Below are 17012 nucleotides of genomic sequence, written 5' to 3'. Positions count from 1 at the left end.
AGAATATAATATTAACGGTAAGACACATGACAGAGTGGAGGATCAGAGGGATCTTGGAGTCCGAGTCCATAGGACACTCAAAGCTGCTGTGCAGTTTGACTCTGTGGTTAAGGAGGCATACAGTGCATTGGCCTTCACCAACTGTGGGATTGAGTTTAAGAGCTGAGAGGTAATGTGCAACTATATAGAACCCTGTTCAGACCCCACTTGGAGTACTGTGCTCAGTTCTGGTCGCCTCACTACAAGAAGGATGTGGAAACTATAGAAAGGGTGCAGAGGAGATTTACAAGGATATTGCCTAGACTGAGGAGCATGGCTTATATAGGTTGGCCTTTTCTCCTTGGAGCGACGGAGGATGAGAGGTGACCTGATAGAGGTGTACAAGATGATGAAAGGCATTGATCATGTGGATAGTCAGAGGCATTTTCCCAGAGATGAAATGGCTAAAACGAGAGGCACAGTTTTAAGGTGCTTGGAAGTAGGTACGGAGTAGATGTCAGGAATAAGTTTTTTACGCAGAGAGCGGTGAGTGTGTGGAATGGGCTGCCGGCAACGGTAGGAGATTATAGGGTCTTTTAAGAGACTCTGGATAGGTACATTGAGCTTAGAAAAATATAGGGCTATGGGTAACCCTAGGTAATTTCTAAAGTAAGTACATGTTCGGCACAACTTTGTGGGCCAAAGGGCCTGTATTGTGCTGTGGGTTTTCTATGTTTCTATGAAAGGGTGACTTTGGCGAGACGTAGAACAGAACGCACGGGAACATGCCATTCCGCCCACCAAGTCGGATCGAACGCATTAAACTAGTTAACAAATGCCCAGCTAAACGAATCTAATCTTGTTGCCTCCCACTTCCTGCACATTCAGTGCCTGAGAATCAGGTTTAATATCACTGGCATTTGCCGTGAAATTTGTTGTTTTGCCGCGACAGCACATTGCATTGCATAATCATTAAAAAGTACAAATTACAAAAAGGTATATTTAAAAATAATTCAATATGTAGTGTAAAAAGAGGGGAAAATATATTGAGATGGTGTTCATGCTTTCAGGAGAATGGGGGTTGAGAGGGAGAATAAATCAGCCATGATGGAAGAGCAGAACGGACTCGAGGGGCCGAGTGGCCTAATTCTGGTGGTCTTGCCGGCACATCTGGTCGGAGCACATCTGTACAGCGGCGGAGCCGGTGTGGGCAGTCTCTCGGACACAGACTGCTGTCCAAGGTTTACACTTGCAGACCTAATCCCTTCTCTCTCTGGGCGAGCTCCATTCATATTCTAATCACAGCCAGCCGCTGGCGAACACGCTTCACATCAACACTTTTACTCAGAAGTCCTTTCACTAGGGGCCTCACCGTTTTCACTGCGCCCCGTCCCCTGGTCCTCCGGTGCCCCAGTTCCTCTCCTCACCGGCCCCAGGGAGGGGCAATCTCTAACTGTACCCAAGTATAATGGAAACACCGCGCAGAGGGGTTGAAAGAAACAGGAAAGTTGCTCCAGTGGACGCGATTAGTTTTAAACAGTTCTAACAATTTTCATTCGCAACCCACTAATTTACAGCACCCAGAGTTTCATCTTTTTCTTTAATTTTGAAGTTTCTGGGTCCGGAGGAGAGGGCAGGGCGAAATGCAAGAGCTTGCGTCTATCTAAGCCTTTTTTTTAAAGGCTTTTCTTATTCAAAGTACCATGACAATGGAGCACAGTGCGCCCGTTCGCGCTGGGCATCTGACGAGCTGCCATTCAGCCGGCGCCGGCCTATCAATGGCAGGATTCCCACCAGGCTTGCTATAAAACCATGCTTTTTCCCATGCAACACTCGGACCGGGGCTGCTTCGGCGCACAGGAGCGGATCGGCTCGGCTCGGCTTGGCTTGGCTTGGCTTGGCTTTCCGTGCCATGAACTGCGCGCTACTGGAAGGCTCCGACATGGAATCCACAGGTTGGTCCCGCTCCCAAAGGGTCGGGGCGCCTCCCGGCACGTTTCTCCTGCTCCTCCCGGTCAGCCAGAAACCTGTGAGCCCCTTGAGTTTTCCCTGCGCCCGGCGTCGCTTGGCGACCGAAAGCGACGGTCCCCGCTGCCAACCCGGGTCGGTCTCAGGGGCGCAGCGCTGTGAGTCTCCTGGGTGCCCGGTGTTGCAGCGGGATGGCGGCCGCTCTAAGAGCCACTCGGCCCCTCGGGACTGTGCTGGCTGTTAGGGAGAATTTCCAGTCAGCCTGCTTCCACTGCTCCTTCTCCGCAGCCCCGAGTCGCCTTTCCCGTCCCGTTATGACATGCCCCCGGTCACATCGCTCGCCTTATTGTTGGGTGGTGATTTATAGATTACCGGAGCCGCCACCTAGCCCAATTTCCCAACCCCACCGCTGACTCAGAAGTGTTTACGCTCACTCCAGCCACCACCCTAACTCCCCCCCCCCACCCCCACAACATTCCCGGCAGTGCAAACATTAACCTGTGTCTTCCCGTTCAACCCAGTCCCCGAGGACATTACAGATCTGGTCAGAGTCCGGTACTGGGGAACTCGGGATGTTTGCTTTCCAAAACTTTATAAAGAGGCGAGACCGCTGTGAATTCTGACCCTCGGACCGGTGACGCCGACCTAGTCAAAGAACCGTCCTCTCTTCCCCTCCGTCTTCCTCCATCCTCTCTCCGATTCCACAACCCTTTTCCTCCCTTTCTCTTCTATTTTCTTTCCTTTATTCCTCCATCCTTATCTCCTTGTCTTGCCCTCTCCCATTCCCCTTCTCTGTTCAGCCCTCTCTCTCCCCCCAATGCCCTCTCTGTCCCCGTGCCCTCTTTCTCATTCCCCCTCTGTCCCCCATTCCATCTGCCTTCTCATACCCCCACTCACCCATTCCATCTGTCTCGCCCATACCCTCACTCCCCCATTCCCTCCCCCCCACCCCCGCTCCAGTTTCTGGGGAATATTCCAGTCCAGGCCTCTAACTCCCAGCGGCCGCAGGTATCACTGAAACAAGTGGCGACTTTTGGAAGTTTTGAAGTCGTCCGGGGCAATCGGCGAGTTCGGGAAGAGTTGGGATCGCTGCACCCATTCCAGACTGGAACTGCTGAACATCCGAAGCAAGGATTTGAGTTGGGGAACACGCAGAGAGTTAACAGTCGGTCCGGGGAAGAGTTCGTGCCTTCGTGCGTCTGTGTTCCAATTCCGACGTGTTTCTTCAATAAGGAAATCCTTTCAGCGAAATCGAAAAGCTCCGTCCTCTTCACAACAACCTATCAGAATGGATAAATTAGCAAATTTCACGCCACATGCCGGTGATAATAAACCTGATTCTGATTCTGAAATGAACTCGGCACACTGGGAATACCAGGACAATACATGCACTTGTTGTTCGGGAAATCATATCAACAGTTGTTTTAACTTCGGGAGTGAACGCTGAATTCTTCGTTACCTATACGGCTCAAACGTGCTTAAATTTGGGATTAACTGAATGAACGAGTCCCTCACTGCTAATTTTGGGTTTTCGCTGGAACAATTAAGGGAAAGGTTTTTTAATGCACCGGCACGCCATCTCTGTGTTGTCCGAGCTCCGGCTTGAATGCGCTGGACTTGCGCCTGGATTTCGGTCCTTTTCTGGGTCGCGTCTCCAGGAGGAGGCGGTCCACGGCCGCTCGAACTTCTCCCGGTCCCGGTCCTGAATTTGGACTAGCTCCAGATCTGCTCCATCGGCCACGACGTTAACGCGGGAAACATCAGCGGAAGCTCCCAACTCGGGAATTTCCTCTCGCATATCCCGGTGCATCAGAACAGACATTCACTGGAAATTGCATTACATTCATTCGGCAGCGGAGTCCCCAATGGCTCCAGGTCCGTTCGCCGATTTTGGTGACGGATTAAATCCGTTTTCATTGACATTCAGGAAAATGCGGTCAGTTTTGTGAAACTTGAACTTCGGATCGATCCAATGGAAAACTGCCTGAATTTCTCCGCGGACATGCCCCCCCCCACCCCATCACTTCGCCCTCTCACTTCCCGAAATTCCAGCCCCTTCGGAAATAAACCTCGACGCATTCCAGGACTGAAGCGGCAGGCGGGACGTTCGGTGCTACCGGCTCTGCGCCGCTACCAAATTCGCGCCGCTCTGGATGCGCAGTTCGCCGGCAAATGGGCGGTGGGGTCGAGCCAGCGGTTGCAGCCTTGAACTCGTTGACCCGCGGATTAAATTGTCACCAAAATCTGACACCGGGAAATGGGAAAGTGACCCGGTGTATCCAGGGACACGTTGCCATGGGTTACCAGGACACCCGGCGCTGCCTTGGTTACCGCAGGAGCAAACAGACCGGGAGTGAAAATGGGATCTGGAGGACTGAACATATACGGAGAGGGTCCCGGGATAGTGAAAGGATGCCGGGGATGGTGGTTGGGATGAGGGTCCCAGGACGTGGGGGGGGGGGGGGAAATCCCGGGATAATTGGAAGGATGCCGAGGTCCCGGGACGAGGGGAGGGTCCGCGCTCTATCTTAGGGCCAGTCTCCAAACTACAGTCCTCCTGATCCTCAACCTCCTTCCAATCCCAGACCTGTGACACCTCCATTCCCAGATCCTGTACCGCATTCCCGATTCTAGACCTCCGACATTAACTGCCCCCCTCTCCAGTTCCCAATTCAGCCATCGATCTGTTCGCTGAGAGCCCGTTCCAACGTGAGTCCTGAACCAGTCATGGCGTTCAACATTCACTGGGGTTAATAAGACACCCCATCTCTAACACCTCCTAACTTCCTACCCCTTCCCAACTTCTCCCCAACACCTCCTCAGAACCAGATTTAACATCAGGGGCGTATGTCCTGAAATTCGTTGTTTTTCGGCAGCAGTACAGTGCAATTTATTATAAATTATACATTACAGCGAGAAGTATATATATAATTAGTGTAAAAAGAGAGCCAGAATAGTGAGGTGGTTTTCAAGCGGTCAGTGTCCATTTAGAAACCCGAGCACGGAGGGAAAGCTGCTCTTGTATCTCCTCCATGATGGCAGCAGTGAGAAGAAGGTATAGTCTGAGCGATAGGGGATCTGAATGACGGGTGCTCGCTTTTTGAGGCATTGCGTGTTGAAGGTGTCCTTAATGTTGGAGAGGTCAGTCCCCATGATAGAGCTGACTGAGTTTACAACTTTCTGCAGCCTTTTCCGTTCCTGTGCAGTGACCCCTCCGTACCAGACGGTGATGCAGCCAGTTAGAATGCTCTCCACGGTATATCTGTACAAATTTATGAGTCTTTGGTGACACACTATGCCTCCTCAGACTCCTAAGGAAAATAGCCTCCCTCGTATCTTCTTCTTGTAATTACATCAATGTTGGGCTCAGAATAGATTTTCAGAGATGTTGATATCCAGAAACTGGAAACTGGTCACCCCTTCCACCGCCGACCCCTCGACGAGGACTGGTGTGTGTCACACGAATTCGCCTTCCTGAAGCCCACAGTCAATTCCCTGGTCTTACTGACACTGAGTGCAAGGTTGTTGTCGCGACTCGACTCGACTCGACCAGCTGATCTATCCCACTCTGATAAGCTTCCTCGTCACTGTTTGAAATTCTGCCGATAATTGTTGTGTAACCTGCAAATTCATTTTCACTGCCCTGCCCCTCTACCGCATCTCCATCTGTTAAAGTGCTCATCAGGCAGTGGTGAGGCATCAAAGGCTCCTGACCAACCTCATGGGGCAGCGTGTCCTCAATGTAACGCGCTCTCAGTGTAGTAGGTGAGGTGTTGTGGCGTCTCCCAGAGTCGGCCGGAATACGCTCTCCCATGGTCAGTGGGTACTCCGTGTTAGATAGAACATAGAACAGCATAATACAGTACTAGCCCTTTGGCCCACAGTATTGTGCTGACCTATGTAACCGACTCCATGATCAATCTAACACTTGCCTCCTATGCAGCCTATAAACTCCAATTTTCTTTTATTCATCTGCTGGTCTAAGTATTTTTAAATGCCCCTGATGTATTTGTCTCTACTGGCAGTGTGTTCCACACACCCAACTCTCCTCTTTTAAAAAAAACCCTACCTCTAACACCTCCCTAAACTTTCTTCCGCTTGCCTTAAGTGGATGTCCTCTGGTACAGGCCATTGTTGTCTGGGGGAAAAGGTACTGACTGTCCATTGTACCTCTACCTCTTATCATCTTGCACATCTCCATCAAGACACTTCTTATCCTCCATCACTCCAAGGAGGAAGACCCCGAGCTCACTCAATCAATCCTCGTAAGACCTGCTCTCTAGTTCAGGTAACACCCTGGTAATTGTCCTCTGCACCCACTCTAAAGATTCCACTTCCTTCCTCTGCACTCTGTTAAAGATTCCACTTCCTTCCTATAACGAGGCGACCAGAACTGAACACAATACCCCAATGTGATCTAGCTAGGGTTTTATAGAGCTGCAACCTTTCCTCATGGCTCTTAACTCAATCTTCTAATTAATGAAGTCAAACACACCATCTGCCTTCTTAACAACCCTATTAACTTGTGAAGCAACTTTGAGGGGTCTATGAGTGTGAATTCCAAGATCCCTCTGTTCCTCCACGTTGCTATTGTATATCTCTGGGTAGTTGGGCAGATGTTTCAGAGGACTGAGTTTCCCATCAGTTTACATCAGATTTGTTGGTTCAGACAGTCAAACCAACTTTCTGGTGTGTCTGGGATTGGAGGGCTGGGTTGATGCTGGTTAAGTTACTGCTGGTTAACACTGGGTTAGTGCTGATTAAAACTGGATGGATCCTCATTAACACTCATTAGCACTGGGTTAGTGCTGATTAAAACTGGATGGATGCTCATTAATGCTGGGTTAGTGTTGTACTGGTTAATTTATTTATTTAGCGATAGAGCGCTGAACAGGGCATTCCAGCTCTTCAAGCTGTGCTGCCCAGCAACCCCGATTTAACCTTAGGACAATTTACAATGACTAATTAACCTAATAACTGGTATGTCTTTGGACTGTGGAGGAAACCAGAGCATCTGGAAGAAATCCACGCATTCACAGGGAGGACATACAGACTCCTTACAGATGACAATGGAATTGAACTCCAAGGTGCGGCACCCCCAGCTGTAATAGTGTCATGCTCACCACTATGGAACAGTGATGTCCTTGCAGGATTAGTGCTGGTTAATAGTGGGTTAATGCTGGTTGATGATGGGTTAGTGTTGCTTAACACTGGTTAATGGCAGGTTTCCCATTTGCAGAGAGCTGGATTGAAAGGTGCCTGAACGAGAGTGAAAGCAAACGATTTCCAAGCCACAACCCTCTGGGAAATGTGTCCATCGGCGAGGAACGTGAGTATATGGGTTGGGGTGGGGTTTAGGGTCTCTAAGAGAGACAGCCTTAGTGGTGGAGTAGGTCTGCAGAACTCCCAGGGATGCACAGATTGAGTGGAGTCCCATGCTCTATAGTGAGAGCCACTAGACACTGCAGCTACCCGGCCACGCTGCATTGACCGCACCTCCCAAAACCCACAAACTTGATCAACAAGGACAAGGACAGCAGGACTGGGAACCCCACTTCCTGCAAGTTCAAGCATCATCCTGACTTTGAGATCTAACACCATTCCTCATTCCTGCTGGGTCCAAGACTGTGGAACTTGCTCATTAAAGCACCTCCTCCAGAAGGTCTACAATGAGGGAGCTCAAGGGTTTGCCAGTGTTGGCCCAAGGCGGCAGTAAACACTGGCCTTGACAGTGATCCCCAGATACAACAAGATGTTTCACGGGGGTATAATCAGGCAGGAAATGCAGAGGAAAATAACTAAACACAAAGGAGGGAAGAGAGTTAGGCTGGTGGGGATGGCGGTGAGGAAGGTCCCATCACTAATGGAGAGGAAGTTCAAATGGGATTGAAGAAAGCAGAAGTTCATATAATCATAGAGTCATAGAGCATTACAGCATAGAAATAGGTCCTTCAGCCCATCTAGTCCATACCGAACTGTTAACTGTCCAGTCCAATCAATCCACACCTGAACCATAGCCCTCAATGTTCCTCAATTTTTTTTTTACAGCCAACCACTGCTCTGAGCAGGACATTTTTACATGGCCTGAAGACTGTACAGCACTTTAAATATTTAAATGTTAAGAAAATTTCAGCTACACGGCAACAAAGGCTATGTGCGTGGGAGCATTTCAGATACTGCGTGGCCGTGTACCCACACAGCTTAGAGGGAACAGTGATAGCCGTCCATCTCTCTCCTATCCTTGTATCTATCCAAAATTCTCTCACTGGCAGCTCGTTCCACACTCTCACCACCTTCTGAGTGAAGAAGGTTCCCCTTATGTCCCACTTAAACATTTCACCTTTCATCCTAACCTGTGACCTCTATTGCTAGTCTCATCCAACCTCAGTGGAAAAAGCCAGCTTGCATTTACTCTATTTATATCCGTCATAATTTTGCATGCCTCTATCAAATCGCCCCTTATTCTTCTACATGTTAGGCAATAAAGTCCTAACCTAGTCAACTTTTCCCAATAAATTTAGTCCTCAAGTCCTGACAACATCTATGTAAATTTTCTCTGTACTCTTTCAACCTTGTTTACGTCTTTCCAGTAGGCAGGTGACCGAAACTGCACACAGTACTCCAAATTAGGCCTGTACAACTTCAATATATCATCCCAATTCCTGTACTCAGTACAGTACTTTGATTTATGAAGGCCAATGTGCCAAAAGTTCTCTTTATGACTCTATCTACCTGTGACACCACTTTCAAGGAATTGTGGATCTGAATTCCCAGATGCCTTTGTTTTTCCAAACATGTTCAGAAAAGACTGAAGGGGAGTAGGGTGGAAGGAGTGATGGTGATGAAACACCATTAAGTGTTTGGAAAACAGAACTAGATTCAGGTTTATTATCACCAACACAGTACATTGTGAAATTTGGAGTTTTGCAGCAGCAGTATGGTGAAGTAGATAAAAAATACTAAAATTTACTAAAGAAATATAAAAATAGTAGTGCAAAAGGAGATCAAAAATAGTGAGGTAATTTTCATTGTCCATTCAGAAATCTGATGGTGGAGGGGAAGAAGCTGTTCCTGAAACACTGAGTGTGTGTCTTCAGGCTCCTGTACCTCATCCTTGATGGTAGCAGTGAGAAGAGGGTGTGTCTATAGAAACAGAAAATCTACAGCACAATACAGGCCCTTCAGTCCACAAAGCTGTGCCGAACATGTCCTTACCTTATAACTACCTAGGCTTACTCATAGCCCTCTATTTTTCTAAGCTCCATGTATCCATCCAGGAGTCTCTTAAAAGACCCTATCATATCCACCTCCACCGCCATTGCCGGCAGCCCATTCCACACACTGACCACTCTCTGTGTAAAAAGAACTTACCCCTGACATCTCCTCTGTGCCTACTTCCAAGCACATTAAAACTATGTCCTCTCGTGCTAGCCATTTCAGCTCTGGGAAAAAGCCTCTGACTATCCACACGATCAATGCCTCTCATCATCTTATACACCTCTATCAGGTCACCTCTCATCCTCCGTCTCTCCAAGGAGAAAAAGCCAGGTTCATTCAACATATTCTCATAAGCCATGCTCCCCAATCCAGGCAACATCCTTGTAAATCTCCTCTGCACCCTTTCCATGGCTTCCACGTCCTTCCCGTAGTGAGGTGACCAGAACTGAGCACAGTATTCCAAGTGGGGTCTGACCAGGGTCCTATATAGCTGCAACATTACCTCTCGGCTCTTAAACTCAATCTCACGGTTGATGAGGGCCGATGCACCGTACTTCTTAACCACAGAATCAACCTGCACAGCAGCTTTACTGATGAGGATTCTTCATGACGTATGCCACCTTTGGCACTGCCTAGGGCATTGCCTACTGATGTGGGGAGGCTAATGCCCATCAAGGATTTGGCTGAGTTTAGGGCAGAGTTTCAATTTCCTTGTGGGATTGTATACTTGGATGAATGGCTGATGGTTTGTATCCAGAGAGGAGAAGGAAGGTTGTTGGGGGTGTGTTCCACTCAGGCCATGTGCTACAAACTGGCTTCCCTTTAGATCAGAGCTGAGGAGGAATTTCTTCAGCCCATGAATGGTGAAAGTGTGGAAATCATTGCCACAGATGGCTGTGGAGGCCAAGTCACTGGTATATTTAAAGCAGAGGTTGATAGGTTCTTGATTAGTCAGGGAGTCAAAGGTTATGGAGAATATGCAGGAGAATGGTGTTGGGAGGGATTATAAATTGGCTATGATGGTATGGTTGGAGTAGACTTGATGGGCTGAATAGCCTAATTCTGCTCCTATGTCTTATGGTCCTCTGACATCCCCTCTATACTTTCCTCCAATCAGCTTAAAGTTATGCTCCCTTGTAATAGCCTTTTCAGCCCTGGGAAAAAGTCTCTGGCTGTCCACACTATTTATGCCTCTTATCATCTTGTACACCTCTATCAAGCCACCTCTCATCCTCCTTCACTCCAAAGAGAAAAGCCTGAGCTCACTTCTGACCACATGATGGAAGGAGAGATTGATAAAAGAGCTTAAAGACAAGAAAATCTGCAGATGCTGGAAGTCCAAGCAACACACTCAAAATGCTGGAGGAACTCAACAGGCCAGGCAACATCAGTGGAAAAGAGTAAACAGTCAGCGTTTCGTGCTGCGACCCTTCATCAGGACTGGAAGGAAATGATGTAACTCTCACTTTGACTAGCGGCTTAATACAGGGGGTGATAGCCCCTGGCCCGGTCAAACTTAAGAAATCTCGTTTGGGTGGATGCTGCGTGATGTGTCCCCTGTTACAAATCAGTACCCCGAAATAACAAACAGTACCCAATATGTGATTAAACCATTGAGCTTTATAATTCTTAATTTGACCATATGGTTAGTAAAGAAAGAAAAAAAGAAAAAAGTGCCCATTCTCATGAAACAGTCTATTGCACAAATGTTGGAGGTCACCGATAAGGCGGTTCGTCCACCAACGACCTCCTCCGATCATCACTGACCTTCGGACCCTCACTCCAAGTCCACTCCGTCCTGGCTCCCAGACACACAAGAATGAACAAGATCCCGCTCATTGGCTAGCATGCCCTGTTATCTCTAGTCATAACCCAAACATTGCTGCTACAGAGAAACTGTTACCTCAGCAGTGAAACATTACAGAGAAGCCATTACAGTAGCAGTGAAACCCTACAGCGTGTTACAATGAGAAGATGGTTTTGACCCAGACCTTCCCCCAAGTAATACCTGCAGTGGTGTCCTGGGGCAAGGATGCTGTTGTGTGTGGAAGTGCAGTGGGTTTCAGAGCGAGAGCGGGATTACAGTGGCCATCTGTTCACTACTTATGTTGTCCTCCCATTAACAGATGAAGAAAAGGAAAACAACCGAGCCTCGAAACCACACTCCACCCCGGCAACCCTACAGTGGTGAGTTTGCCTGTCCGCATGTCTCCACCATCTCCCCTCCCCTTTCCCTCACTCAATGTGTAGGAGGTTCATTGTGTGTCACCTCCATCTCCCCCTCACTTTCCTACCCCGTCTTGTACTCCCTCCTTTGTCCTCACCCTCTCTCCGCATTCTCCGACCTTCCTTCAAGCTCCATCACCATCTGTGCAGACGCCATCTTTGTGTGTTTTGGACCCACGATGGACTCTTCACTGCTTGAATGACGTTGCCAATGTCCGTCCCTCTGTGGTGATTAAAGCCACACTGGGGCTTGACAATGAGAGTTGTTTCAACGGTGGACTGGGTTGTTCAACGGACCCTCAGGCTGGCACTTCATCTTCCATTTGCTACCACAAGCTTGCCGCCCGGTTCCTGCACAACAGACTGTTGAACGGACTTGTTGTCCCATTTAGGCTGGAGGAGAACTACGAGATTGCCGAAGGCGTCTGTATCCCGCGCAGTGCCTTGTACATGCACTACCTGGACTTCTGCGAGAAGAACGACACGCAGCCTGTCAACGCCGCCAGTTTCGGGAAGGTAAGGGAGAGAGGTGGGGGGTGAGTGAGGACAGGGTGAGAGAGAGGGGATGTGGGGACGGGGTGGGAGAGGTGAGGACAGGGTGAGAGAGAGAGGGGAGGTGGGGACGGGATGGGAGGAGGTGGGGACGGGGTGGGAGGAGGTGAGGACAGGGTGAGAGAGAGGGGAGGTGGGGACGGGGTGGCAGGAGGTGAGGACAGGGTGAGAGAAGGGATGTGGGGACGGGGTGGGAGGAGGTGAGGACAGGGTGAGAGAGAGGGGAGGTGGGGACGGGGTGGGAGGAGGTGAGGATAGGGTGGGAGAGGGGATGTGGGGACGGGGTAGGAGGAGGTGAGGACAGGGTAAGAGAGAGGGGATGTGGGGACGGGGTGGGAGGAGGTGGGGACAGGGTGGGAGGAGGTGAGGACAGGGTGAGAGAGAGGGGAGGTGGGGACGGGGTGGGAGGAGGTGAGGATAGAGTGGGAGAGAGGGGATGTGGGGATGGGGTGGGAGGAGGTGAGGACAGGATGAGAGAGAGGGGATGTGGGGACGGGGTGGGAGGAGGTGAGGACAGGGTGAGAGAGAGGGGATGTGGGGAAGGGGTGGGAGGAGGTGGGGACGGGGTGGGAGGAGCTGAGGACAGGGTGAGAGAGAGGGGATGTCGAGACGGGGTATGACGGGGTGGGAGGAGGTGAGGACAGGGTGAGAGAGAGGGGATGTGGGGACAGGGTGGGAGGAGGTGAGGACAGGGTGAGAGAGAGGGGAGGTGGGGACGGGGTGGGAGGAGGTGAGGACAGGGTGAGAGAGAGGGGAGGTGGGGACAGGGTTGGAGGAGGTCAGGTCAGGGTGAGAGAGAGGAGATGTGGGGACGGGGTGGGAGGAGGTGAGGACAGGGTGAGAGAGAGGGGATGTGGGGACGGGGTGGGAGGAGGTGAGGACAGGGTGAGAGAGAGGGGATGTGGGGATGGGGTGGGAGGAGGTGGGGACGGGGTGGGAGGAGGTGAGGACAGGGTGAGAGAGAGGGGATGTGGGGACCGGGTGGGAGGAGGTGAGGACAGGGTGAGAGAGAGGGGATGTGGGGACGGGGTGGGAGGAGGTGAGGACAGAGTGGGAGAGAGGGGATGTGGGGACGGGGTGGGAGGAGGTGAGGACAGGGTGGGAGAGAGGGGATGTGGGGACGGGGTGGGAGGAGGTGAGGACAGGGTGAGAGACAGGGGATGTGGGGATGGGGTGGGAGGAGGTGGGGACGGGGTGGGAGGAGGTGAGGATAGGGTGGGAGAGAGGGGATGTGGGGATGGGGTGGGAGGAGGTGAGGACAGAGTGAGAGAGATGGGAGGTGAGGACGAGGTGGGAGGAGGTGAGGACAGGGTGAGAGAGAGGGGAGGTGGGGACGGGTTGGGAGGAGGTGAGGATAGGGTGGGAGAGGGGATGTGGGGATGGGTTGTGTGGAGGTGAGGACAGGGTAAGAGACAGGGGATGTGGGGACGAGGTGGGAGGAGGTGGGGACGGGGTGGGAGGAGGTGAGGATCGGGTGGGAGAGAGGGGATGTGGGGATGGGGTGGGAGGAGGTGAGGACAGGATGAGAGAGAGGGGATGTGGGGACGGGGTGGGAGGAGGTGAGGACAGGGTGAGAGAGAGGGGATGTGGGGACGGGGTGGGAGGAGGTGAGTACAGGGTGAGAGAGAGGGGATGTGGGGACGGGGTGGGAGGAGGTGAGGACAGGGTGAGAGAGAGGGGATGTGGGGATGGGGTGGGAGGAGGTGAGTACAGGGTGAGAGAGAGGGGATGTGGGGACGGGGTGGGAGGAGGTGGGGACGGGGTGGGAGGAGGTGAGGACAGGGTGAGAGAGAGGGGAAGTGGGGACGGGGTGGGAGGAGGTGAGGACAGGGTGAGAGAGAGGGGAGGTGGGGACGGGGTGGGAGGAGGTGGGGACGGGGTGGGAGGAGGTGAGGACAGGGTGAGAGAGAGGGGAGGTGGGGACGGGGTGGGAGGAGGTGAGGACAGGGTGAGAGAGAGGGGATGTGGGGACGGGGTGGGAGGAGGTGAGTACAGGGTGAGAGAGAGGGGATGTGGGGATGGGGTGGGAGGAGGTGGGGACGGGGTGGGAGGAGGTGAGGACAGGGTGAGAGAGAGGGGATGTGGGGACGGGGTGGGAGGAGGTGAGGACAGGGTGAGAGAGAGGGGATGTGGGGATGGGGTGGGAGGAGGTGAGGACAGGGTGAGAGAGAGGCAAGGTGGGGACGGGGTGGGAGGAGATGAGGACAGGGTGAGAGAGAGGGGATGTGGGGACGGGGTGGGAAGAGGTGAGGACAGGGTGAGAGAGAGGGGATGTCGGGACGGGGTGGGAGGAGGTGAGGACAGGGTGGGAGAGAGGGGAGGTGGGGACGGGGTGGGAGGAGGTGAGGACAGGGTGAGAGAGGGGGAGGTGGGGATGGGGTGGGAGGAGGTGAGGACAGGGTGAGCGAGAGGGGAGGTGGGGATGGGGTGGGAGGAGGTGGGGACGGGGTGGGAGGAGGTGAGGACAGGGTGAGAGAGAGGGGATGTGGGGACGGGGTGGGAGGAGGTGAGGACAGGGTGGGAGAGAGGGGATGTGGGGATGGGGTGGGAGGACGTGAGGACAGGGTGAGAGAGAGGCGAGGTGGGGACGGGGTGGGAGGAGGTGAGGACAGGGTGAGAGAGAGGGGAGGTGGGGACGGGGTGGGAGGAGGTGAGGACAGGGTGAGAGAGGGGGAGGTGGGGATGGGGTGGGAGGAGGTGAGGACAGGGTGAGCGAGAGGGGAGGTGGGGATGGGGTGGGAGGAGGTGGGGACGGGGTGGGAGGAGGTGAGGACAGGGTGGGAGAGAGGGGAGGTGGGGATGGGGTGGGAGGAGGTGGGGACGGGGTGGGAGGAGATGAGGACAGGGTGAGAGAGAGGGGATGTGGGGATGGGGTGGGAGGAGGTGAGGACAGGGTGAGAGAGAGGGGATGTGGGGACGGGGTGGGAGGAGGTGAGGACAGGGTGAGAGAGAGGCGAGGTGGGGACGGGGTGCGAGGAGGTGAGGACAGGGTGAAAGAGAGGGGATGTGGGGACGGGGTGGGAGGGGATGAGGACAGGGTGAGAGAGAGGAGGTGGGGACGAGGTGGGAGGAGGTGAGGACAGGGTGAGAGAGGGGATGTCGGGACGGGGTGGGAGGAGGTGAGGACAGGGTGGGAGAGAGGGGATGTGGGGACGGGGTGGGAGGAGGTGGGGACGGGGTGGGAGGAGATGAGGACAGGGTGAGAGACAGGGGATGTGGGGACGGGGTGGGAGGAGGTGAGGACAGGGTGAGAGAGAGGGGATGTGGGGACGGGGTGGGAGGAGGTGAGGACAGGGTGAGAGAGGGGATGTCGGGACGGGGTGGGAGGAGGTGAGGACAGGGTGGGAGAGAGGGGATGTGGGGACGGGGTGGGAGGGGATGAGGACAGGGTGAGAGAGAGGAGGTGGGGACGAGGTGGGAGGAGGTGAGGACAGGGTGAGAGAGGGGATGTCGGGACGGGTTGGGAGGAGGTGAGGACAGGGTGGGAGAGAGGGGAGGTGGGGACGGGGTGGGAGGAGGTGAGGACAGGGTGAGAGAGAGGGGATGTGGGGACGGGGTGGGAGGAGGTGAGGACAGGGTGGGAGAGAGGGGATGTGGGGATGGGGTGGGAGGAGGTGAGGACAGGGTGAGAGAGAGGGGAGGTGGGGACGGGGTGGGAGGAGGTGAGGACAGGGTGAGAGAGGGGGAGGTGGGGATGGGGTGGGAGGAGGTGTGGACAGGGTGAGCGAGTGGGGAGGTGGGGACGGGGTGGGAGGAGGTGAGGACAGGGTGAGAGAGAGGGGAGGTGGGGACGGGGTGGGAGGTGGTATAGAAACAGGATGTAATGGGGGGGTGGGTAGGCAGTGGGAGTGAGGGAGGGGGAGGACAGGGTGGGGGAGTGGGGTTAGAGGATGGGAGAGAGGTGGTGGGGACAGAGGATGGCAAGGGAAGAGTGAGGCTAGAGAGGGGGACACAGATGTGGATGATGAATGGGTAGAGCTGGGACTTTGTGGAGTGTAAGGGGAGTGGAGACGTGTGTTTGAAAAGGGAGGGTGTAACTGTGACCGGGGGTCAGTGGGTGAGGGGGTTGCGGCTGGGTAAGTCTAAAGCTCAAAATGTTTCAACGATGAATCATTCACTGTAGAAAACTGTTGGAAATGTCCAGATAATTGTTTAAAATGAGAAATGTAGCTAATATTTTCCAGCATTTTCAACCAAAGTGTAACAGCTGAATCTAGTTGATAGCCAGTTCGTGGAATATAAATATTGTGAAATGAGTTGCTTGCTTCTCCCTGTTTGAAATAACATATCCACAACTCCATCAGATTTGGTTCCCAATCTTCTCTCTGCACCTGAATACTTCCTCTCTCTCTCTGTCTCTCTCTCTATCTGTCTCCCCATCTCTCTTTCTGTCTGTCTGTTTCTCTGTCTCCCTACATCTGTCTCCATCTCTGTCTGTCTCTGTGTCTCTCTCTCTTACACACACACACACCCTCACAGTCAAAAACAGGCTCTGTCTCTGTTCCTTCCCACCCTCTGTTCCTACATCACCCACTGTCTATCCCATTCCTAATGTTCTGTGATTCTCTGGTGTGTGTGTGTGTGTGTGTGTGAGAGAGAGAGAGAGAGAGAGAACCAGAGATAGCAGGGAGTCAGAAGAACAGCAATCACACTCCACACACACACACACACACACACACACACACACACACACACACACACACAGACTGTGATTGAGTTTAATATTCAAATCTGATTGTTATTGGAACAATTTTGTTGGAAGTACCTTTTAGCCAACTTTAACTCTTTTGACTTTCGAGATTTCCTTGACTGGGCTAATTTAACGAGGAGATGATCTCTTCACAGAGTAAAGGTTTAAATTAAATTAATTTCAGAGGCACACTGAGCTCTGTACTTCGAGAAAGAGAGACACTGGGCAGACGCATGCAGAGTTGTGTTGATGGAACAATCTGAAGTGGTTTGTACTGAGATTCTTTCCAAAACACCTGCTAAACCAGGGTGGGTTCTGAATGATATTCTTTCTCCGCTGGCTCACTCTAACTAAAATGTCGGATTTGATTTTGACTGTG

At 52.6% G+C, this 17012-nt stretch overlaps 1 protein-coding gene across 1 annotated transcript in view; it reads left to right on the top strand.

Annotated features, from left to right (window-relative positions):
- Nucleotides 1-1779: 1779 nt before the first annotated feature.
- Nucleotides 1780-17012, top strand: part of rfx4 (regulatory factor X, 4) — a 126959-nt gene continuing 111726 nt past the window's right edge. The window contains exons 1-4 of the mRNA XM_063059584.1: nucleotides 1780-1934; nucleotides 7187-7276; nucleotides 11292-11352; nucleotides 11784-11907. Coding sequence (XP_062915654.1) covers nucleotides 1892-1934; nucleotides 7187-7276; nucleotides 11292-11352; nucleotides 11784-11907 — 318 coding nt within the window. The 5' untranslated portion in view covers nucleotides 1780-1891. The remainder of the gene's footprint in view (nucleotides 1935-7186; nucleotides 7277-11291; nucleotides 11353-11783; nucleotides 11908-17012) is intronic.

This window comes from Mobula hypostoma, chromosome 9 (genome assembly GCF_963921235.1).
Source record: "Mobula hypostoma chromosome 9, sMobHyp1.1, whole genome shotgun sequence".
Taxonomy (NCBI): domain Eukaryota; kingdom Metazoa; phylum Chordata; class Chondrichthyes; order Myliobatiformes; family Myliobatidae; genus Mobula; species Mobula hypostoma.
This window is presented reverse-complemented; position numbering and strand designations above follow the sequence as displayed.